Source organism: Microtus pennsylvanicus, chromosome 10, assembly GCF_037038515.1.
Source record: "Microtus pennsylvanicus isolate mMicPen1 chromosome 10, mMicPen1.hap1, whole genome shotgun sequence".
Classification (NCBI taxonomy): Eukaryota; Metazoa; Chordata; class Mammalia; order Rodentia; family Cricetidae; genus Microtus; species Microtus pennsylvanicus.
Window position 1 is genome coordinate 55714754 of NC_134588.1, and position 25280 is coordinate 55740033.

General features: G+C 41.0%; 2 protein-coding genes across 2 annotated transcripts in view; both read right to left on the reverse strand.

Annotated features, from left to right (window-relative positions):
- Window positions 1–25280, reverse strand: part of Fmo4 (flavin containing dimethylaniline monoxygenase 4) — a 56185-nt gene that overhangs the window by 20410 nt on the left and 10495 nt on the right. The gene's annotated exons all lie outside the window — the stretch shown is intronic.
- LOC142858282 (dimethylaniline monooxygenase [N-oxide-forming] 4-like) lies at window positions 9713–23199 on the reverse strand. The gene is made up of 8 exons (XM_075987461.1): window positions 23068–23199; window positions 22322–22510; window positions 21175–21337; window positions 18979–19121; window positions 17085–17272; window positions 14581–14930; window positions 11015–11084; window positions 9713–10338 (listed from the first exon to the last, which is right to left on the reverse strand). Exons 1-8 carry the CDS (start codon window positions 23197–23199, stop codon window positions 9903–9905), a joined length of 1671 nt encoding a protein of 556 aa, XP_075843576.1. The 3' UTR covers window positions 9713–9902.

Genomic DNA, 25280 nt, shown 5'->3' on the forward strand with positions numbered 1-25280 from the left:
TCTGTGGTGTTCATGAAAGGAGTTGGTGCCCATAAATGACGGGCAGGATTAAGGATTAGATGAGAGATGGCAGTGCCACAGCCCGTTCACCATTTTCTTGCTTCCTGACTGCCGTACACCAGCATGTGTTCCTCTCAGGAGACCCTCCTCCATCAACTTAGTACTATTGCCCATATGTGGATGTATGGGTTCATTGACTGGAGCTTGGGAAAATTACCAGTGGCTATTTGATTCTCCTCTTAAACCAGCATAGAAGCTATGAGAATAAAATGAAAGAAATAAAATAAAAAGGATAAAATAATCTAGGCCACCACATTCTTCTATGCTTGGCGTTCTTTCTTTCTCTCTGTCCCTTCTTTTCTTTCTTTCTTGAGATAGGCCTTCTATGTCTAACAGCCCTGGCTGTCCTGGAACTCACTCTGTAGACCAGGCTGGCCTCAAACTCACAGAGATCTGCCTGTCTCTGCCTCTAGAGTGCAGGGATTAATTCATGGCCACCACTGCTTGATGCTTGGTGTTTTCTAACTCAAGATTTGTGGTCTTGACTTTCAAGGTTCCTGAGTGGGTGTGTACTTCAGATTGGATCAGCAGAGGGGGCTGGTAAAAACTGAGGACATAAAATACTTTCTAGCCGGGCGGTGGTGGCGCATGCCTTTAATCCCAGCACTCGGGAGGCAGAGGCAGGCAGATCTCTGTGAATTCGAGGCCAGCCTGGTCTACAAGAGCTAGTTCCAGGACACGAAGCTACGGAGAAACCCTGTCTCAAAAATCCAAAAAAAAAAAAAAAAAAAGAAAGAAAAAAGAAAAAGAAAAAGAAAGAAAAAATAAAACACTTTCTAGGCATTTGTTCTTCCTCTCAGTGCTTGGAAGTCACCAGAGTGATGGTGTCCTATCTAGGTTTATCACTGAAGGATGTTCTCTGCCATGGCTCATTGATCATTTTCTCAACCAGAAGTCAGATATGCAAACAACTGAAGGAGTCAGGAAGGCAACATGAATAAAGGTGGACAGATAAGACCCGACTGGGAAGCCCAGTGACAGTCTGCTCAGTTTAACTAAATGCTGCCCTTTGGGAGCAACAGCCCAATACCTCAAGGCTCTAGACTCATTTCTTTCTCATGTTTGAGACAGGGTTTCTCTATGTGCTCTGTCTTTTTAACCTTTCAAATTTGCTATTCTTGTGTGTGAACGTCCCTAGAGCTGAGATTATAATTACCCGCCCCCGTTCCTGGTTTTTTAGCAGCAAGATCTAGCTGTAAACCCCTCTGTGGTTTCTCTGTGCAAGCACCACTTATCACAGGGGGATTTGCCCTGTGAAACCAGGGGAGCATGCGTGTATTATGCCCATGGGTCCAGCAAGAGGAACCTAGTGTGTGCATTCCTCATTCTGATATCTGCACCACCCTGAGAGGCAAAGTGTGCCTCCAGCTGCACGTCTGGCTCAGGAGCCAGCGTGGGTGTGCTGCTCAGCTCAGGTGTCCTGTGACCCTGTCACCGAGGCTCTCCTTTACCCTCTGCTCATGCTTGCTGTTGCACCATTAGGTGGGTTTGGGGACTCTGTCCCTGTGTAGGCCCATATTTCATATGAGATGTATGTAGCCAGGTTCTCTGGCCATGCTTAGTTTCCAAGGGCAGCTGCTCCCCTGCCAGACCACCTGTAGCCACCTAACAAATGGCTCAGGTTGGACTGCTCCTTCTCTTTGTTATTGTGTAGATCACCTGGGAAGAGGTGTGGATTCCACGCTGGTGACTGAGTTGCAGCTGTGATGGTACTCCTGTGTTCTGAAGAAAGATAATACTAATAAGTTTCCATCTTGGTTTTCCTGGGGGAATAAAAGGTGTTTGAATAATAAACATGGGGGATGTTCAGGAAAGAATGAAGCCTGAGACTCCCTTCCAATATTGCTGTGTGAACTGAGTCTCATTATTTTCCCGTGCCCCCACACTGGTCCAATTAGGGAAAAGTCGTTTTATGTTGGGTCTTCAGACCCCGACATAGTGGAGCCCAACGTGGGGCTGACAACTGAACCCCGAGAAATGCTGGAGAAAGGACCAGAAGTACGGAGGAGACCATGAGGGCTGACCACTAAACCCTGAGAGAAGCCAGAGAAAGGACCAGAAGCATGGAGGAGACCATGAGGGCTGACAGCTAAACTCTGAAATGCTGGGAAAAGGACCAGAGTATGGAGGAGACTGTGAGAAACATGTGAGAGAAAACCTCACCACACATGGATACGTGAGTAGTGAGTGCTCAGATAATAAAGCTGGACAGTAATATCAGGAGTAAAATTTGTAAATATAAAAATATGGGACAAGGAGAAAGCAATCAAATGACTATGCAGTCGATTAAAAATATATTAAAAGACAAAGGGGAGAGAGAGTACAGCAGCATCAGATACAAGAATATTTAGAATTCATAGAGGAGATATGCCCTCCATTTTCCCAGCTCAGGACCTTAGATGTAGCAGTATAGAAAGAAGTGGGAATGAGAATTCAACAACCTTATTGTAATTATGGACCAGAAAGCATCCCTGAAGATACATCTTATTTCTGGATGCTAATACAGAAAAGGTTGGACGTAAATCCTGAACAGCAGGAGATAGTTCCATCCACGCCACCTGAGGAGTTGCTAGATACTCTTTCAGAACAGAGCAGTTACAACAGGTCAGAGACTAATGATTCAGGCCTTGAAAGGGAGTCTTCATCTCTCTCACTAGCAAACAGCAGCGCCGAGAGGCAGAGACACGAGGACAGGGTTCAGAAAGAATTAAAAGGCTTGAGAAGGTTGGTAACTTCGCTATTGCGCAGATTAGGAACTATGCAGACACAGGACTCCTGTCAGCAGACCAATACTCTTCCAAGAGTAATAGCAGATTTACATCTACCCTCAGTTCAGAATACACCAAAAGGGAAGCAGAGGCATAAGGATAGCAGTGAATCTCCTCTACAAGCTTGTATCAGAGAATCCGGTAGCAGAGGAGAAGAGATGCAGAGATTTCAATTGTTCCCAGTATTGGAGCAGAGAGATGCACAAGGAAATCTGCTTAGAATACATACTCCCATATCATTTAAGTTATTGAAAGATTTTAAAACTGCTTGTGCTCAATATGGTGCCACGACATCCTTTACCCAGACACTGGTGGAAAATAGACCTGAGGAAGCTCTGCTACCAGCGGATTGGAAGCAGAATAGCCAAGGCTTGCCTGTCAGGAGGAGATTATCTATTGTGGAAAACTGAATTTACAGAACAATGTCAGGCCACAGCTGAGAGAAACAGGACTCAGCAGATTCCTATTTCATATGAGATACTGTCTGGTGAAGGACCCTATACAGAAACAAATCAGCAGTTATAATATGATATAGTAGCATATATCCAGACCAATGCATGGCCAAGAAGGCTTGAGTAAGCTTCTATCGTCCAAAGAACAGACTGAGGAGTTGTCCAGTATAAGACAGGGACCAGATGAGTTATTTCAGGACTTTGTTTCCAGACTAACATAGGCATCTAATAAGTTGATTGAAGACTCAGAAGCTTGACAGATAATAGTTAAACAGTTAGCATTTGAGAATGCCAATGCTGTATGCAAGGCAGCTAAAAGACCTTTTAAGAAACAGGGTAATGTTGCAGATTATATCCAAATTTGCTCCGACATTGGCCAATCATATACATAAGCAATGGCCTAACTGCTGCCTTACAGGAAAAAGACAATTAATAGTGTCTTATGCCAGCAGGGAGACCTAGCACCAGGGACAATGCAAGCTACAGGAATACCTGGAGGCTGTTTTGGATGTGGTCTTATTGGGCATCAGGTCAGACAATGTCCTGATACAAAAATAAACCTGAGGACTAAAAGAGAACCGGGATTGTGTAGGAGATGTAGGAGAGGAAAGCATTGGAATAGTGAGTGCAGATCAAAAAGAGATGATCTAGGAAATGCGATTGAAAGTTTTGCTAGCTATAGTAGTCTGGGCTGGCATCTGTGATCTTTTAGAGTCTGTAGCACATCTGGTCAGGCTGTTTTGGCTTTTAGAGTCTCCACTGAGAAGTCAGGTGTGATTTTAATAGGCCTATCTTTATATGATATTTGACCTTTTCCCCTTAAAGCCTCAAATAATATTTCTTTGTTCTATATGTTTAGTTTTTTGATTAGTATGTGGAGAGAGGACTTTATTTTTTCTGGTCCACTGATTTTCTGTATGTGTATTATACCTTTATAGCCATCTCCTTTATTTTAGAAAATTTTTCTTCTATGATATTGTTGAAATTTTTTTCTAGACCTTTGACCTTGGTTTCTTCTTCTCCTTCTTCTTTTCCTATTATTCTTAGGTTTGATCTTTTCACAGTGTCCCAGATTACCTGTATGTTTTGTATCAGGAATTCTAAAATTTAACATTTTCTTTGACGGATGTATCCATTTCTCCCATCGTATCTCCAATACCTCAGATACTTCCATCCTTTGCATTCTTTTGCTGAAGCTTGCTCTGAAACTCCTGTTCTAATTCTTATAATGTTTATTTTCAGAATTCCATAAGATTATACTTCCTTTACTGATTTGATTTTCATTTTCAGGTCTTGAACAGTTTATGCATTTCCTTTAACTGTGTTTTTTGACTTTCTTTAAAGGATTTATTTATTTCATCTTTAAGGAACTCTATCATCTTTATACAGTTGGTTTTTAAGTCTTTTTCTCATGTTTCAGCTTTGTTGGAGCATTCAGGGTCTGGTGTGGTAGGACAGTTGCCTCTAGTGGAGACATATTGCCCTGACTATTATTGATTGTGTTTATATCCTGGCTTTCTAAGCATCTGTATTTGGATTGCTATGAGATTATGATTATCATTTAAAAATGGATTCAGTATGATGGCTGTTTCCTGGTACTATCTGTTTTTTGAGTGTTGAAGTCATGGCATGTGGTACCCACAACATTTAGAGATCTGGTCAAAGTGTAGCATTATCAAGGAGGAGTGATTAAGCAGGGACAGCTCCCCAGAAGAGGCAGTGCCAAGGTGTTCAGGTGGGGGCTTTAGTCACAGGTAAACGGAGGTGACTGGAGGCAAAGGCATTGCTCTTCAAGGCAGCCAGTGAGATAGCCTGGGCTATTGGGTCACAGATCCCTGAGTTCTCTCCTACTTGCTGCCTAAACCACGAAAAATTATTACTTCTCTGACTCTTTGATTTCTTCTTTGAAAATTTATACATAGAGAAAAAGCCAGGATATGATATATCTAAGTTACAATGAGCTAATAAAGACACCTCTGGACTTCTCCCTTCCTCCGGGACTTGCAAAGACTTAGCAATAACATAGATAAAGACCTTTATCTGTGGTTGGTCAGTTTTAGCAGGGTTTGAAGCTGCTCCTTGCACTGGGGAGTTGTCAGTAAGAACTGAGACACATTAACCAGCTGCAAAAGAAGGGCCACTTGAATACTTGAAAACAAATTCTTCTTTGTTAATGTTCACTTGCTGTTGCATGTCAGAGGGTGCTTGTAGGTGGTGGTGATGGGGGCTAGGGGCAGAAGAGCAATCCTAGCTGGAAAGCTTTGCAATGGTGAATTCCTGAGAAGAGATAGTTACACCTCCTGTTTATACAACAGGGAAAAAGCAACAGTGAATGAATGGTAGTTTTCTAGTATATTCATGAAGAGAACAGAAAAACATTCTGCCACAATCAGCAGTTAATTTACTGGGAATCACACATTTCGTGTGTCTCAGACAAGTGCCGGTTGCCAGTGCCACCATTCTGGACGATGACACTGAGGCTGAGTAATTTGGCCAAGGTGCCAGGCTCATGATGGAGCTGGGACGGAAATGCAGGTACCATTCTCATTAGCTCTGGTTAGCTCAGGTTGCTCCTGGTCATTCCCTGTAAGCAGTACACCTGTCTCACAGTGGACTGAGCAGTTACAGTTCTGCTAACTGCCCCATGGATTATCCATTATTTAGAGAATAAACATTGGTATCTTGTCCTTGCTTGTTTACAAAGCTTAGTTAATTTGAGGTGAGGCATTGATGTTGGCAGAAGAACGAAGATGGATGAAAATGTCAGCCAATGAAGTCCCTGTTTATTTCTCAAATAATGAAATACTTATTTAGAAATGCTTTGTATGAAGTAGTTCTTGGAAATAAAAAATGATATTTCAGAAGAAGCTATCCTTTATTATGAGATATAAAATGCCAAGTGGTAGCTGGGCTTGGTGGCATACTTTTTAAAATCACACTGCTGTGTGAGTTCAAGGCAAGCCCATGCTACACTGTGAGTTTCAGGCCAGCCAAAGTCACTACAGTGAGACCCTGTCTTAACAACACCAAAACAAAATTACTCCCCAACATCAAGCCCCATAAAAACCACAAACTTCTCCAAGCCAAGCGACATGTGGTTTTACATGTGATAAGTACTTATAATTGTCATCTTTACAGAACTTAAAATCATCTTGAAATAGAATTTCAATGGGAAATTGACCTATGTGCATGCCTTCACTTAACTTTTCTTTTTTTAATTTTTTATTGAACTCTATATTTTTCTCTGCTCTTGTCCCTGCCTCTACCCTCCTCTTCAACAGATTCCCAAGGTCCCCATGCTCCCAATTTACTCAGGAGATCTTGTCTTTTTCTACTACCCATGTAGCTTAGATCTATGTGTCTCTTAGGGTCCTCATTGTTGTCTAGGTTCTCTGAGATTGTAATTTGTGGGCTGTTTTCCTTTGCTTTATGTTTAAAAACCACCCATGAGTGAGTACATGTGATAATTGTCTTTCTGGGTCTGAGTTGCCTCATCAAAACGATGCTTTCTAGCTCCATCCATTTTCCTGCAAAGTTCAGGATGTTATTTTTTTTTCTGCTGTGTAGTACTCCATTGTGTAAATGTACCACATTTTCCTTATCCATTCTTTGGTCGAAGGGCATTTCGGCTGCTTCCAGGTTCTGGCCATGACAAGCAATGCTGCTATAAACATAGTTGAGAACATGTCCTTTTGTATGCCTTAACTTTTCTGCTATACATTGTAATGTGGAACTGTGAGTGAATCCTCCCCTAAATTGCTTTCTGACAGGGTCTTTTATCATAGGAACAGAAATGAAACTATGGCACCACAGCAAGAAAAGAACAAGAACAGAACAGAATAGTATGTGAATTGTGGTCACTGTACAGGAGTGAGGTAGGGGAGTGTGAGTGCTTCAGCTCTGGAGCTGCACAGATATTCTGACTTATCAGGAAGTCAGCTTATACTTAGAGCCACAGTAGGACAGCTCTGGAGGGGTAGAGCCAGAATAAGACAGTTCTGGAGGCTGGAGCCTCAATGGGATAGCTCAGTCCTGAAGGGAAAATTGTCCTGACTTGCCAGGAAGCCAGACTACCGGAAACTGGGTGCAGTGTGTGTGTGTGGGTGCTGTCCCATAGGATATAGCAATCTCAGTCTTCTAGAGAGCCCCCTCAGCTAAACTCTGGTGTAGGAGGTCCTTCTGTATTTGTGTTGCTTTCATTTGTTGAATAAAGAAACTGCCTTAGTCTTTTGATAGGGCAACAGCTTAGATAGGCAAAGTAGACCAAACTGAATGCTGGGAAGAAGGGCAATGTGGCTGACACCATGAAGCTCCTGCTGAGACTGACCCTGGTTAGAATCTTTCCAAGTAAGCCACGACCTCGAGGTGTTACACAGATTGATAGAAATGGGCTAGACCAGGATGTGAGAGTTGGCCAAAAAGAGGCTAGATATAATGGGCCAGGCAGTAGTTTAATTAATACAATTTTTGTGTGGTTATTTCCTGTGTGAGCCGGGTGGCCAGGATGACAAGCAGCCCGCTCATCCTTCTAGAGAACTCTGCTCTGTTCCTCTAAGGAAACATCCTACCAGAGCTCTCAGCTTCTTCTTCTTCAGCCTAAGTTGTTACGTCTGTTGCTAACACTCTGCTAAAGAGAAAGCCCCTGCAGAAATGTAGAAATCTCCTCCAGCTCCAGGTAAAAGTTTTTACTTTTTCTACTCAGCTTTGCTTAGCCCTCCTAAGAGAGTCTCAGCAAGGTTCTTCTGTTCTGCTCTGCTCAGCCTTGTTCAATCCCTGATCATGAGCATCTCAATGAGGTGTTTCAGTTCAGTCCCCTAAGGGACCTCCAAGCTAGGTTCTATTGTGCACTGGTGAATGAAGATCGTGACCTCAGACTCTTTTGAGAAAAAGATTTATTTGGGAAGGAGGAATCCAGAAGAGTGCCTGCCTCTACCAGGGGTGGGGAGTTCCCAATGGAACAGGCAGAGAGGCTTATATAGAGCTTCTTAGGGGCAGAGCTTTCCCCTCTCTCTTCTTTGGATGAAGAGGGATTGAATAGTTTTCCATGCTCAGTGACTGGTTAGTTTAGTTGGTCAAGGGCAGAGAAGGCTCTGATTTCAGAGTCAAACTGTGTTTTTTTCACTGGTCCTTTTTAGCCTTTGGCTCTCATCTTAGGATCAGGGCATATTTCTTTCACTGATTCTGATTCCCGGAACAAAGTGTGTTTCTTTGGTAATGGTTTCAGAGTCAGGGCATGTTTCTTTGGGTCTGGGTTCAGGGCTAATGGTGTTTCTTTCCCTGGCTCAGACCTCAGATCCAGGGTGTGTTTCTTTCACTGGCTCTGGGTTCAGAGTCAGGGTGCTCAGGGATTGGTTGGTTTCCTGCTCCCATTGGCTCTTTGACCCTACAGGTGATCCTCTGAGTCTGGGAATTTCTGAAAACTTCACACACAGCAAGATAAGCATAGGAGACTGTTAAACAATATCAGTTGGAGGACATGCCCTCTGGATTTTTGTTGGATTCAGCCACTGGGGAATAGCGCCAAGGGATTGATTAGCGAAAGAGAATTTATTCCCTCAGGTTTTGATTTTTTGGAGTCATCATGTTTTGCCCTTATGGCCTGGCTAAAGGGTACTTACTGCAAGTGTTAGATGCCTCTTTCCATGGAGACTTTTTTCATTTTAGTCATTGCTTTCTTCCTTGACTTCTTTAGGTTCCAGGAAAGTTAACTCATTGTTGCCAGTCTCGGGGGGTAGGTATTGCATCACAATTTCCCTCCACTGCCCACATCTTTTAGCTTGATCTCTATATTAAAACTTCACAGGCTGGTGAGATGGCTCAGCAGGTCAAGGCACTTACATTGAAAGCCTGGCATACTACATTCCATCTCTCGAACCCACAAAAATGAAGGAGGTGACCCAGTGTGCCAAGCTTTCCATTGTCTACATCACATGTGCCATGGCACACCTATGTCCCTTCCATGTTATGTACACACACATATCCACCATAATAAAAATAAATACAAGAACTCCCAAAGAAGCCAATTTGAGTTCCATCTTGTTTCTAGCAGGACTTTGTTAGAAATAGTAATCACAGGTTCGTTTAGAACAACATTAGAAAAAGGGACAGACTCTGCATTTTATTCATGCGAACGAAAGTACTGAGACCAAATAGAAAGTCCTGGAATTTTGGGAAGAGATGCCCGGAAATGAACTTAGAAGATACGATGGGAAAGACAGGAGGCATACACAGACACGTGAGGTGGAACTGTCGTGACTTGATGCAGCCCTCACAACCACTGATATCAAACCTCAGCAACCAGGAACTAGGTATCTCAGGTCACATTCCATTACCACAACAGAATACGTGAAATGGGTAAAATAAACGAATTTTATTTTCTCATGATTTGTGAGGTCCCAGGTTTCAAGGCCATAGTGGCAGCTTTTGGTGAGAGATTTGTACTGTGTCCTTACATGGTAGAAGGTTGAAGGGCAAATAAATGCACAGAAATCTGATAAAACAAGAGGCAGCCTTGCACTTTGATGATACAACCTATGAAAACTGACCCAGTATTTGAGAGCAGAACCAGTCTGTTTATGAGGGTGCCCCAGATACTTCCTCCAATGTCACAGTGGGCACCAACTCATGGATTCTGGGGGATGTACCATAGTACACGGCTAGGGAAAACTCTTCCTTGCAATTTGTGTTGCAGCAACTTAGGAAAAAGTGAAGATTTATAGAAAAGTATAAGAGAGGCAAGTAGGAGAGGTACCACCCAAACTTTTAAGGAACGTGACAGAGTGGCAGCCTCAGGGGACTTAGGAAGAGTCCGAGTTTTCAGTGGTTTTATGGTCCTGTCCCACTGGGTCAGGATGGCATTTCTGGCTCCATCCCATTTCCCAGGACCCATTAGGCGGTATTGGTAAGGGGAACATGGTCCAAAATAAACTTCCCAGGCTAGTCTTGGATCTGTGAGGAACAGAAGTGGGATGTTGGGTTTTGCGCCTATGCACTGAGCGATCTCATCCAGGTAGGTAATGAAGTCAAGTACGTCTTCTCTAGGATCGTTAATTACACCCCTATGGGCAAAACAGAAGTAATATTAGTCAACCACGCCCTGGTCTACATTTCCTGAGTTATAAGATTTATTCCTCACTCTACCATTTTCTTACTGTTATGATAGATCAAACTTTAGTTTGGGAATGGAATGCTTTTCTATGTTGATAAGAATGAGCGAAGGGGTGTTTATTTAGCAAGTATATTGGTTAAGGCAAATTTGTTATAGAAAATAGAAAGAAAAGCAATTACAAAAAAAGCTTGGTAAGTTTGAGCATGACATGAGGCTTAAGTCGTGTCTGTCCAAACAAGATGTTGTCATTGAGTGAACAGGATCAGAAAGCATTTTATATATAGACAAGGAAAGGAATAGTCCCAGCTACTGTGGGGGCTGAGGGGTGAGCATTACTTGTATTCAGGAGCTGAAGCCCAGCCTAGAAAACACCACAAAAAAGTTTATATGCAGACAGCACAGGCCAGGATGAAGCCATCTGGGAGTGAGATTGAATTTTGGTGCTCATCGAGTTTAAGGAGTGTGGAAGATTAGACAAACACATCTTGCGACATGAGGAGTAAATGGGTACAGACTGGATTTCCTGTGAAAGGGAGGCAGATAGACAGGGTCCGAGGCACGAGCCACAGGTAGTTGCATAGGACTTCCTAATGTTTTCCCACAGCGAGCTCTACCCTTCTTCATACCTTTTAATGAGCTGCTCCTTTTTCGTGGCTTCTGCCATCAGTTTCTGGGATGGAGGGATGTTACAGAGCCCTGTGAGCAAGACCAGAAGCAACAGGAAAGACATTAGCTTTTCTTCTTCTTAAGTTCTGCATCCTCTCATTTCTGGCTTTTCTCTGCTCCTGCCTTGGAGTTTGGTGTGCAACTATACTACACAGGGAACTTCCTGGATGTGAAATCCCATAAACTAGGGACCTTCATTGCCTTGTTCTCAGAGAAGTGTCTGGGGGCTTAATGCTCAGCTGTGCTGCCTACACCAGACATCCCGTCTGCTCCAGCAGTTGCTGGAGTTCTTCCATACCCACTTTCACGTTCCTGCTTCTCCCTCTTAACAAACCTATATTCCATTGTGTAACATTCCTGTGTGGTTCTTGTGTATGTGTGTGCGTGTGTTCAAGACATTTGTTGTTTAAAGGCTGACATTTAGAGCCCCACTTCTGTAACTGTGTTAGAGGAGGTAGTTTTCTTATTGGGAAGTCTCCTGTGTGGGCAGTGCTCAGCCTCAGAGGTGCTTTCTCTGGCATGCTGTGAGGACCATCTCTGCTGTGACGTGATCCAGGAATTTAGGGTAACTAGGAAACTGAGTTCTTGTGAGACACTAAAGAGAACCAGCGTCTCATGACCTTAGTTTCTTCAAGGCATGGAATTGTTCTGTAATATGTTTTCATGCTCTTCCCAGGTGTAGCGGATAGGGGTGAGCTTGCTTCAGATTATCCATTGTTGCTTCAGTTAAATGTTTAAATAATCCTTTATATGCTCTATGGGAAAAAAGTTTTGTTTCCTTTTTTTTCTTTTTTCTTTTTCTTTTTCTGCCACCTATGGCTGGTCCTTGTGATTGTATACAGATTGAACTCGTGAGAACTAATTCATATGACCTTTCTTTCACTCTCTTTTGAGCCCTCTCTCTCTCTCTCTCTCTTTGTCTTGGTTTTTGAAACATGCTTTTTCTGAGTAGCTTGGTTGTCCTGGAACTCGCTCTGTAGACCAGACCAGCCTCAAACTTGGAGTTTTGCCTACCTCTAGCTCTTGAGTTCTGGGATTAAAGGTTTGTGCCAGTACAGTCAGGCACATGTGACCTTTCTTAACCCTCAGAGTATAACGTGTCTGAGGCTTTGAATAGAGTTGACATGGACATTAGTCTGCCTTATTTATCGGCTACATCCTCCTAGGTGTCACCGCTTCTCGAGAGGTGATAAGCCTCCTTCTTAGGACAGTTGCAAACCTTGAACCCTGACCCTGCTCATCTTAATTTTAGCCTATTCTCATGGAATGTGACCTTTCTCTCACTAGCAGCCCAGCTCCCAGCATCTAAAATCTCATTCTGTCCCTTTGGTTTTTTGGAGCTTTATCCTGACCTACTTTATGTAAGGAACTTTGCCCTTAGCTATTTCCCAACCCCAGCTTTCCTATCTGGCCTCAGACTACTAGTGATCTTGGTAATCCACCCCATCTATCCTCCTATTCTGGACAGTCCTGCCTGCCTGGTACCCAATGTCAACCCTAAGGTGTGTTGTATCCTCAGAGTAAGGTCTGACACATCTCTGTGCTGGGTTTTCTGCCAGGGTTTTGTTATCTTGTCAAAAATGAGCAGGACTATTTGCTGAGCTGCTTGTTAGAAGCTCTCCTGTGGACTGCGCAATTACTCATGTGGTGTGAGCCAATCCAATTGTGTCTTGCCAGCTGTATCATCTGAATAAATATTTTACAGCTCATTGTGCACCAACAACACTAGGTACTAAAGGGTCTCCCCTTATCCAAACTTTTTGGATAGTGCTGTGAAAGGACTTTAATTGTCTTTTAAGAAATACAAATTTTTGATAATTTAATGAACGCTTGTGATTCCTTTCCTGCAATATAAGGATCTCATAAGCTTGTCTTATCCTCTCCTTCCATTCAAATAGGACTTTTGTAGTCAGGCCTTGTGGTACAGGCTTGTGATTTGAGTTGCTCAAAGTCTGAAGCAGGAGGATCACAAGTTCAAGGCAGTTTGAAAATTGTAGTAAAAGCTCGTATCAATCATTAAATAAATAACATTTGAGAATGAAGCCCAGTGGTAGATTGTTTGCCGGGCACATGCAAGGCTCTGTGTTCAACTCCAGCACTACAAAACACATATTAAACAGAGCCACCTACAGAGTCAAATAAATAGATACAAATTGAATATTTATTAACTTAAGGGAGCACAGACTACCTTAAAAATACTTGTTATTTTATGTGTATGAGAGTCTGCCTATATGTATGTGCTGGATCTCTTGAAATTTGTCATAAGTTGCCATATATGTATTGGGAACTGAACCTGCATTTCTTTTTGCAAGAACATTCAGTTTTCTTAGCCTCTGAGTTAATGCTTCAACCCCAAGCATGGGTTTTCAATGCAGGTTGGTGTCTATTGCAATTACAGTGTGACATTACTTGTGACTGTGTTTGTTTATTAAGGTTATCTGTTTGGTCCCAATGTGAATGCTGTTTATATTCAAAAACAACACAGCAGGAGTTCTTTAAAATGCTTGCCACTTAACTGGTGGGATAAGATGCCAATAGTAAGAGCTACAGTTATTGCCTGGTGAACTTTCAAGGTGCGTCAAGTGCTCTGCTAATTGCCTTTTTAAAAAGTACGCATTAAAAAAAATCCTTAAAAAATACTATATAGATGAAAGACCTGAGCTCTCAAGAGATCTTTACAAAGCTAATAAGTTTGATCTGGGACTGGACCCCACAAGCTGCATCTCCATGACATTTAGCTTCTTGGAGCAATAACAGACAAGAAGTAATGCCCATGATCAAAATTTTTTATAAGCATGTGTGAACAGTTACGAGACAAGATAGACAGACAGGGAAAATAATGTGGGCATGGGATCTGGTTGAATCCTTTCACCAGATCAGAAGCAAGAATTCCCGCACATTTAACAGTTGCTGTGAAAGTTATTTTTTTGAAAAGCCAGATGTGTGACATTACTTTGTTGTCAAGAGCCTTGTTTGGTAAACTCCAGGCCTGCTTCATACTGGCTCATCCTGAAGTTCTTTCTGTGGTGAAGCCAAGGATCTTTCCATCCCTGCTTGGAGGTCTTTGGGACTGAGAGAACAGCTTACGCTGCAGGCTGCAGTGTGGTTCAGCATCTCTGCTCTACTCCACCTGATAGCCACTCTCTCGAGACCTCGAATTTCATTGCAGGATGTATTATTTCAATGTCATTCTTTGGAAGCAATATAATATTTCGCTTTTAGTGCCAAAAGGCAAGACTGATCTAGAGTAGAACGGAATCTTCAAACTTCAGTTAATCTAAAATATTTGATCAGCTCTGTTGTGTAACTTCATTGCATCCACAGAATCAGCATAGCTTACCTTCAATCGGATGGAATGACATAGACACATCACATATAATGTAGCACTCATATATGATTAATTGCTCGTTAGTTAGCATCTAGTATTTTGTATTACTTTAGCTCATGTCTGTTTGACCAGGTAAATGGCAGGGCAGTAACTTTAAGATTCGGTTGATGCATTTGTGTTTAAATAGAGCAAACATACCTTTGAATACTCTTGTAGCCCATCGTGCCTGGAGCTCTGTGCCAGCTAAGACAGACCCTGTAAGGGTGATCACGCCAATAATGGCTAATGTTGTTCTCTCCAAATTTGGGGGAAAGACTCGCTTGTATAGATTGATCTTTGTACAAAGGCTTTTGAGAGGTTCTTCGAAAAAGGGAAAAGAAAATTCGTATCCTGTACAGAAGATCACTGCATCAATGTTGACTTCTGTTGTCCCATCTTCAAAGATGACAGAGGATTCTGTAAAATCCTTGATGCCAGTTTTCATAGTGACTTTCCCACAGAGGATGCAGCTTGGTAGCTCATCATTCACGATAAATTTTGATTCTTTCCTTTAACCAAGGAGAAACATATTCACTATAGTTACCTACAAGGGACCTTAGCAAATGATTTCTTCAGTCAGTTTTAAATTATCTGCCAAGTCAAGGAAGTGAGTTGACCAGTGTCTAATATGAAGTTGGCAATCTGATAAACAATAACTGTGTTTATAAAACATGCTGTTTCCTTGCTCTTTGTAGAAAGCATGTGGAAATTGTCTTTCCGAACTCTATTTGCAATTTTATACACACAGACACACAGACACAGACACACAGACACAGACAGACACAGACAGACACACACAGACACACACAGACACACACAGACACACAGACACACACACACACACACACACACACACACACACACACACGAGGGGGCATTTGCAGGGACTGGGTTCTCTCTCCTGTGTGTTCTTAGGACTGGACCTGGGTTCTCAGTTTTGACATCAGGGGACTTTACCCCCAGGCAGTGAACCAGCACTTTCTTTTAACTGGATCCACTGGAATTCACTTCTAGAGCAGTCTTTTGTTTCTTTTTCTTCTGTTTTTTTCCTTTTCCTCTTAGAAGACTGAACAAGGGCCTCACATATGCCAGGCAAGTGGTTTACCACTGAGCTATACCCATAGCACAGAAACGCTTAAAGTATAAATGTAGAATATACAACTGAAGATTTTATGATCAGCTTGGGTTTCCTTATCACCCAGGCCCCCCAAAGTTATATTAGGTCAAGAGGAAATCAGTAGGAAACTATTTGTGTAAAATAAAAACTATTAACCTATTTATACGATGGCTAATTTCATCAATATGTAATCACATCAGACACATGGTCTTTATAAAACTGACAGAGGTCACAATGTCATCGGCCACTTGCTTTCCTTATACTTTAAAATAGATGTTCCTGAAGAATATTTGAGTTAGGCATATATTATAATCACATTTAATGATATCACATGAATTGAAAGTTTTTTCCTTCCCAATATATAATTCTATAGAGTAATATATTAAGAAATATTATGTCAGGAACTCCCGGTTTCTGGAGTTATTTCAGCAATTCCCACCTCTAACCATAGTCTGACCAGACATTTATCCTCACACACATCGAGAGTCAACCGTCTGTGGTCACTGATGCTGTGCACACTGCATTTCTGGGTGGAGCACTTTCAAGAGGCCTCAAAGCCAAATCAAATTTCCTTTCAAGTTGGAAATGAAATTTTAATCCTTACCTTTATTATCACATTGTGACTTTACCATTGTTGTTACTAAACAGAGAATACACCTGGTTCAAGAATTGCTGTGGAGCTTTATGGGCAGTGTCCCTGGGAAATAACCTCGTAGCAGGAGGAACTAAGACAGTGCCGTGTAAGACAGTGTAGTTATGGAACATGTAAAGATCTGGATAATACAGAATGAGGAATTCTGACTTAAAACTCCCCATCAGAAATCCCAATGAGACTCACAATGAGATGCTCGCTCGCTCCAGTTAGAATGGCTATTGTTTTTCTGAAAACACGTGGGTGAAGATATGGAAAAAAAGGAATACTCGCACTCTTTGTGGGAATGTAGACTCTGCTCCATCCAAAACGAAAAAGAGCCTAGAGAGGTTCCAATACCACCACCACCAAAAACTAACCAAACAACAAGAAAACCAAGCCTAGATAGCATCTGTCTATCTCACTTCTGCGTATAAATCCAAAATTAATAAAACCATCATTCCAAAGAGATGCCTGCAGGGCCTGTTTTAACTGTGGCATTATTCACAATAGCTAAGGTATAGTCAGCCTCAATAATCACCAACAAATGCATGAATAAAAGTGTCACACCACACATACACACATACCCCAGAGTATTTTTAACCTAAAGAAAAGTGAACTCTTTCAGCTCAGAAAAGGTGAGAGACCTCAAGAGTATGTTACATAAAGTACTTAAAACAAAAAGGTAACTTGTTGCACTTTCATTCCCATATGTGGAAGCTAAAATCAGAATAGTGGCTACTAGAGGTGGGGAAGATATCAGAGAGAAGAAGGATGGAGAAAAAGAGGAGGTCGTCTTTGAATAGCAGATGCTCTAGGCATGTATGGAACTCTACTGACATGTGAACTTTGCATATATTAGTAAAAATGGTGAAAATGAACCGAAGGTTTTCCATGAAATGAAAACTTAAGTACCCTTTTGTAACGCTTAATCCATAATTCTCATGGTTAAGTTGCTTCTGTTTACGCCAGTTTATAAAACATGAAGGCAGAACGCGTGCAATAAAATTATTACATCTTCTTGTGAGCATCATATTGAAAGGGTAGCCACCACCTGAAGAGCGGCTTAGAACCCAGGCACCACTTCTAGTGCTGAGAAACACCTGGAAAGAAGAACAAGAAGGATAAACACATATCAAACACCTCGAAGTACTTTTTCCTTGATATGTTTCAAATTATATTCTGGTTTTCTAACACAGATGACCATATGACCATATTTATTCTTGCTATATTATTACCCTAAAACACATCACTTGATTTGTAGTATCTTCATTTTATTATTTGTAGAATTATGAAAATAGTTGTAATATTTGTAGGTATCATATGCTTGTCTGGCTATGTGTGTTTGTGGTCTACATGGGTGCGGATATGTGTGAGTGTGTATGTACATATGTGCAGAGACCAGAGGTGAGCCTCTGGTGCCATGTCTCAGGTTTTTTTTTTGAGTCAAGATCTTTCACTTGCACCTGGGGTTCAAATATCAGCTGAGGCTGTCTGACCAGTGAGCCCCAGGAATCTGCTTCCCCAGAAGTACACACAGGCTGGCTTTTCATGGGGTCTGTGAGGATGCAACTCTGATCCCGATGTTTTTGTGGCAAGTATTTATTTGTGTGAATAGGCTAGCTCTGCAGGCTCTGATCTGGATTTTTTTAAAAAAAAATGTGAATAATAGAGAATTAAGAGGTTTAAAAAAGCAATTGTAACCAAATTAAATATAAACTTATTCTTTGAGATCTAATAGATTTCCTCTAATACACGCATGTGAACTAGATCTCTAACTTGTGAGTTGTTCAGTATTTCTAGCACCAGGCCAAGCTCTGGGAATCCAGTAGAAGAAAGGAAGGAGGGATTATATGAGCAAGGGGGGGGGTCAATATTATGATAGGGAAATCTACAGGGACAGCTAAACCAAGCTCATAGGAACTCAGGAATACTAGAATGACATGTGGTACCTGCATGGGGCTGAACTAGGCCTTTTTATGTGAGAGGCAGTTGTGTAGCTTGGTCTGTTTGAGGGCTCCCTGCTCCTAGGACCAGGATATATTCCTGGTTCATGAGCTGGCTTTTTGGAGCCCATTCTTTATGGTGGGATGCCTTGCTCATCCTTGATGTAGGGGGGAGGGTCTTAGTCCTGTCACAACTTAATGTGTCAGGCTTTGTTAACTGCCCATTGGAGGTCTTACCCTTTGGGAGGAGTGGGAGTGGGGTGAATTGGGGGTGGAGGTCGGAAGGTAAGTAGAAGTAGGGGTGAAAGGGGGAACTGTGGTTGATATGTAAAATGAATAAAAAAAGAAAATTGAATCAACATTTCTAGTTTGTGTATGCATTAAACATATAATAAATACATTTAAAATATTTTTTAATAAGAGTTGCTGTGGTCATGGTGTCTCTTCACAGCAATAGAAACCTTAATACAAAAACATTTGACAAACAACCTTACCATTGGGTTCTAACATGGAGTTTTGATAGAATTACAGAAGGTTCATGTAAAATAAAGATGAATAGGTGTTGGTTGCCTGTAATGCCAGACTTTGGGATTCTGAAGCCAGAAATTAATTAACGTTTAATGAGGTTGCATAGTGAGATCCTATTTCATCCACTTGGTTTTTCCTGCAGTCTATTGAACACAGTCAGCTTCTGTAATGTGTGTCTCCTGACATGGCAGACCAAGAATGGCTTTGGGTCTTTTCCTCATTTCCCTCATGCCAGCATAATTTACCAATCAGGAAGGTGTTTATGGTCTTGATAACCTCTCTGAGCCACTGTTCATGCTGATAAGGGCAGAGACACTGACTTAGAAATAGTGTACCTGGGCTGCTATTCTACTGAGCTCCACTGCGATGTCTCCTCCAGAGTTCCCAAGACCAACCACCACGATGCGCTTGCCCTGAAAGGCATCCGGAATCTTGTACTCTTGGCTGTGTAGGATCTGTCCTTTAAAGGTATGGATCCCTGAGGCAAGGGAAGGATGAAATTACCTGAAATATTTCAGCTATAATTCTGCAGTACACAATGATAGGGAAATCCTAGGGACAGACACACGTTGATGTATCACTACTCAAGGAAGAAGACATGAAGAACAAGTCTTTTGGCAATTTGGTGAACCCAAATATAGATCTCTTACAACCTGCCTTGTTAAAAATACTGATAACTGCTGTAGAGAGGGTTTAAGATGGGTAAAGGTACTTGTTGTTAAGCCTGACAACCTGAGTTTGATTTACAGTAGCCAAATGGTGGAAGAAGAGAACAGACTTTTACAGATTGTCCTCTGGCTCTGTATGGACACTGTGGTGTGAACACGGTGAATACACATGTACATAATAATGGTTGTGCAAAATCAGCCCATGGGTAATATCATATCAAATGGGGAGAAGGTTGAAAGCATCCCTTACATCTGGGGCAGAGCACAAGTGCCTGTGATTACTACTTTTTAGTGTGCTTCTGGAATCCTAGCTAGAGCAATAAAGGAGGAGAAGGAAGAAGAACATTCAGTTTGGAAAGAAGGACATTTTCATTATTGGCATAGATGATTTTATATACAGAAAATGCCATAGATTCCCCTCAAACTCCTGTAAGACTCATTAATTAAGCAAAAGTATAGAATACTAAGCCAACATACAAAAATCAGTATTATTGTTGTATATCAATGGGAAATGATCTGACATAAAGATAATTAAAATAATTCCATCTATAATAGCTACAACAAATAGCCTGGAATAAATTTATTCAAAGAGGAAACATAAAAACATTGATTAGGTGTCATTGGAGGGTACAGTGGGTTAGGGGATAAGCCATCAAACCTGATGATCCATTTGAGTTCAATCCCTGAGTTCAAACCCAGATAGCATTTAGAATATTGCTTCTTGAGAAATTATGGGTTGAATTCTCACTTGATTCCTATCCATACGTTTTGAATAAAATATTCCATTTATTTGTGATTAATTTTTAAAATAATATTTTCAAGAGATGGCTCAATGAGTAAGAGTGCTTGTTATGTAACCACGACGACCTGAGTTTGGATTCTAGTAGATTCCATGTAGAAAGCTGGGTGTGACCTTATTCATGCCTGGAACCCAGATGCTGTTGGAGGTGAAGACAGGATGCTTTCTGGGGTTTGCTGGTTATCAGCCTAGCAGAAGGGCCAGCAAGAGACTCTATCTCAAAGGAATAAGCTAGAGAGTTATAGAGCAGAGAACCCAACATCTTCCTTTCACCTTTGTGCATCTGCACACAGGCACCTGTACACACGTGCGTACGCCACACTACAAATATTGTGATCACAAACACATATAAAAAATAACAGAAGAAAAGAAAACTTGACTTACTAATCTCCTTCAGGGTCAGTAAGAAAACGCAGACTAGGATAAGTTTTATTACATTTTAGTAATCCCCACTTCCCTAACTTTTATTTATCACATCTGAATTTGAGTAGCTGTCAGCTTTCTAGATAACTGATTAGGACCTCAAAGACAAAGGTTTACCAATTATAAAAATGTTAAAAAGACTGTGCCCAACTTTTTTCAAAGGAGATTTCAAACGTCCTGATTGGAGAGGTGTAATAGGCAATATTAAAGAGCGTATTTATTCATTTAAATATATGATTTCTGGTTTGTTTCATTTAAAAAAGTACCTGTCCAGCTTCTGCATTCTCTTACTTTAAGTTTTTGAATCATATACCAGTCTTGATTCAAATGACCTCTCCAAATTAAAACTTCTTAAAAATGAGAGATCTGATATTTTATGTTTTAGTTGATCACTATATTGAAGTGGACATGTATGATAAGGCTTCAATCACAGTGTTTATATTAGTACATAAATAGTAAAACTATACACAAAGCAGGACTTTTTCCACTCAGAATATTTTTGTGCCTGTAATTCCTAAGTAAATATAAATAAATATGACATTGTCTATAAGCCTGCTGAAGTATTTTCAATTATGAGCAAGCCATCTTTTCTCTAAAAGAACCCAAAAGAGTATTGATGGACTCAGGTAGAACTGACTCACCAGGGAAGGATTCCAGAGGTAAACGGGGGCTCATGAAATGCCCAGTACAAACCATAATAGCATCAAATACAGCGCTGTGTTGTTTGCCCTCTGTCTCTGTGACAACATCCCACTGGCCGGTTTCAGAGAAGTCTGGGCGTTGTGTTACACTGCACACAGTGGTCTATAAGCAAAAGACAAACACTGCCTTTGACTCTCACACGGTGACTGGTATAACTATTCATCTACTATTTTGAGTAGAGTAACATGATATAAACAAGGTTTGTAAGTATCAGTTATCTCATTCTTAGATAAATTAAGCACCGTGTATGCTCTCAAAGGTGCTCCTAAATGGATCAGGACTTAGAACAATTGTATCCCCTCATTGAAAAGAAAAATCAGGACTTTTTATTGGTGAGAAGAAAATGAGTCATAATTGCTGATGTGTTGGGGAAAGCCAGGAAAGCAAACTCTCCTCCACCATACTTTCTGTGTTGAGGGTTGTAGTCACTTCTTCCCATTGGGTTTCTTAAATAGAATCATTACTTTATTCTCAGGAAAACATTCTAAGTTTTATCCTAAATGCAACTGTGGTAGTTTGAAAAGGAATGGTCCACAGACTTGTGTTTGAATGCCTGGCCCATAGGGAGTGGCACTATTAGGAGGTGGGGTCTTGGTGGAGTAGGTGGGGCTTTGTTGGAGGAAGTGTGTCATTGTGGAGGTGGACTTTTATGCTCAAGCTCTGCCCAGTATGGCACATAGTCTCCTGTGGTCTGTGGATCAAAATGTAGACCTCTCATCTCCATGTCTATCACCATGTCTGCCTGCACGCCACCATGTCCCCCCATGGTCCACTGTGATGATAATGGACAAATCCTCTGAAACTGTAAGCTAGTTCCAATGGAATGTTTTCCTTTGAAAGAGTTGCCATTGTCATGGTGTCTCTTCACAGCAATAGAAACCCTAAGACAAGGAGTTTGACATTTAGAGAAAGAATCAGGAAATTCAGTATTTTAATGATCTAAGTAAGGAATAGAGAGGAAATTACCTATCTAATTCCTATCAAGAGAAAAATAAAAGAAAAAATTATTTGGTCATCTCATTTCCATTAGATTACTAACTAGGCCAACTTCCATTCATGAACTTTCCATAACCCAAGCCATCTTACCTTAAACCGGATATATTTCAGGAGGTCAAAGTGCTCGGCAAATTTCCTGAGATACTCCCAGAATTTCTTGTGCTCCATGAAATTGGGGTAATCTTCTTGGTATGGGAAGTCACTGTAAGATGACATTTCCTTGCAGACATTTGTCACTAGTGACCTGTAAACTCTGGTCATTCCATCCTTGGAAGTTTCCTGTAGTGGAAGTATAATTAGCATGCATTACAAGAACCTCTTTACTGTGTCTGTTCTCTTTCTCGACTATGTGGAGGGTGATGAGGGACTCTGCCTGTTTTGTGCACCATTGTATCCTAGCAGAGCATCATGATGAATACATTCTGAATGAATGATCCCTCCATAAGATCTGAACAGTGTCTGGGAGTTGGGGCACTACTACTTTGCTCCAACTTCATCCTCACAAGTGTGTAATCCTCTCCTTCTTCACCAAGACTTTCCAGCTTGCAGGATGTGACACTCTGCAACCTTTAGAAAGTACAAGTCCAGAAACCATCACAAACTATGTTGATATTATAATGATAACAAATTTCACTCTTTTTCTAGGTCCTTGACTATACTTTGCCAATTTCTAAGTTTCCTTACATCTCAGACAACATCCCACACAGGGTTTCTCATGGCACCACACACACATTTAGCTTGATGCAGTGAGTTCTTTCTTTTTTGATCATCAAGTGAACAGAAGCTGCATGTGACTGGGTCATGATTACTGGGTTAGAAGGATGGGAACTACACACAGCAAACTTCCATAGTCCACCGAAGTCATCACTTCTTTCAAAGCAGGTGGGTTCCAGGTCTTCATCCAAGCAACATTTGATAGAGGACAGGCCACTCACGCCAGCTCCGATCACTGCGACTTTCTTGACCATGGTATGCTCTGTATGAAGGTTAAGGAAAGAATAGAACACTTGACATAGGACTCTGAAGGCGTAAGTCACAAACAATGCCAATTTGGGATTATGATTAATAGGGTGATATTTATTTAAAGGGGAAAAAACTTACAGATCACTTTCAGCCCTCTGCGTAACCAGGAAGGAAGTCAAGTCACCGGCGGAGCAGGAAGTGAAGAGAGCGAGGAGAGGGAAGTGGCTGCTTTTTTAAAGGGAGAGAGACCACGCCCCAAGGGGCTGGTATCTCAGCGACGATAGGCTGGAGGAGTGGGAGGACCTCCCGCAACACCTCCCCCTTCTGTTTAAATAAGAGAGTTCTAAACCTACTATGAAATTATATACAATAAGTACAAATATGCTATTCTAACTAGCTTAGGTCTTGTATAATAAATAACTTGGCCAAGTCATGAGAGAAAGTAACTACATTTATATAGTCTTCAACCCCATCAAAGATCTGAGAAGGGAAATAATGTTACCTGGGTAATTAGGAAGTTCAGTAAAACAACTTCCAAAACATGCAACAAATCACAGAGACAACTAGCTACCTAGGCAATCACCCAAAGTCACATTAGCAGCGTTGAAGCAACCAACTTTGGCTAAGGCCTAACATAACTGACACACCATTTTCAAAGGCAAGCAACCTTCAAAACTATCTTACCCTGTCTTGGCAGGATAAGACAGCCCTGTTTTATCCATTGATGCATGCTCTGTATCTTTGTCAGTGGTTGAGGTATGGGCATTTCTTTGCCCCAAGGCCAGTTCTGCCAAAAAGAAATGCTCCAGGTGGAGTGTCTTTGGTGCTCAACATTCTCTCGGGAATAGAGTGGTGTTGCCAGGAGCAATTGTGTCTCACTACCACAAAACTCTGAGTTAGATTAAAGGCCATTTTCTACAGCTCTTTGAAGAAGTTGAAGATTATCTATCTATACTGAGTATAATCTCTATATATCTAAAGAACCTGATTAGTCTAATTATAAATGACAAACTTAGATGACTATTAGTCTATATAATTCTCAATATCTATCTAACTTAAAGACTAAGACAATAAACGACTGTGAAACAAATGAGGACAATGACCTCCAAATATAAACAATGTACAAATATACATTGCAGTGGGTAAATATATACCAATACACGAACATTATATAAGTATCTTAATCAGAGGTAGAAATGTACACTGCAATATGGTAAATATATACAATATATATATGTCAATACATAAAAAATGTTTTAAACAGAGGTAGAAACATGAATGCATACAATAGTCAATACAATTTAACTTTGTATCAATATACAAGAATCTATATCAATATATTTGTCTAACAACAGTAACTCACAATTACAAATCTATTATCCCATCATCCCTCTTTTTTTTTTTTTTTTTCAAAATGATCCCTGAGCTTATAAAATTCCTCCCCCAACCCTCAATCGTATACTAATTATAATCAACCCCTAAATGATGTCCCTAAACCCAAGGGCAAACTTTACTGGGAGAGGGGACGTCGTCCTCTAAAATTACTTCCAGCTGTCATAGGGGCGACGTTCTTTCTGGGGGATCCTGTGAAAGTAAAATGATGGTTAAATTTCAAGATCAATGTCTTTTAAAATTGCAAATAGTCTCTGAGTATTTTGTGGAGGTCTGGCCAGAATGTTGTACAAGATGTGCACCATTTCAGCTAACCAAGTTGGAACTGTCTTGTGCAGCTGGTACCCAAAGCAGGTCTTGTTGTAGCGCTATCAGTATCTGACGTCATATCAACCAGGTGGAGTTGTTGTTATGGGGCCCCATCTTCTTCCTGGAAACTTCAAATGTCACTTCAGGAAAAACTCATTGTTCATTATGAAAAACTTAAGCATTAATCATATAGACATATATATATATATTCAATGAAAGACATGATAGATATATTCAATGAAAAGTATGATAGATATGAAGAAAAGCAAAGATGTTTTCTAAACTCATATTTCTTTCTGTCCCACATCATGGCTCTTGACATGAGACAGAAACTCCAGAAACTCTGGGTTTTTCTCTTACTAACAGGCTTGGAATTGGAGAGGGA

Coding starts and splice junctions, on each gene's coding strand:
- LOC142858282 (XM_075987461.1), bottom strand. CDS start 23,199: ATGGTCAAGAAAGTCGCAGTGATCGGAGCTGGCGTGAGTGGCCTGTCC. Junction 22,511..23,067: donor GTGGACTATGGAAGTTTGCT/GTGTGTAGTTCC, acceptor CTTCCACTACAG/GAAACTTCCAAGGATGGAAT. Junction 10,339..11,014: donor AAGGAGCAGCTCATTAAAAG/GTATGAAGAAGG, acceptor TTTTGCCCATAG/GGGTGTAATTAACGATCCTA.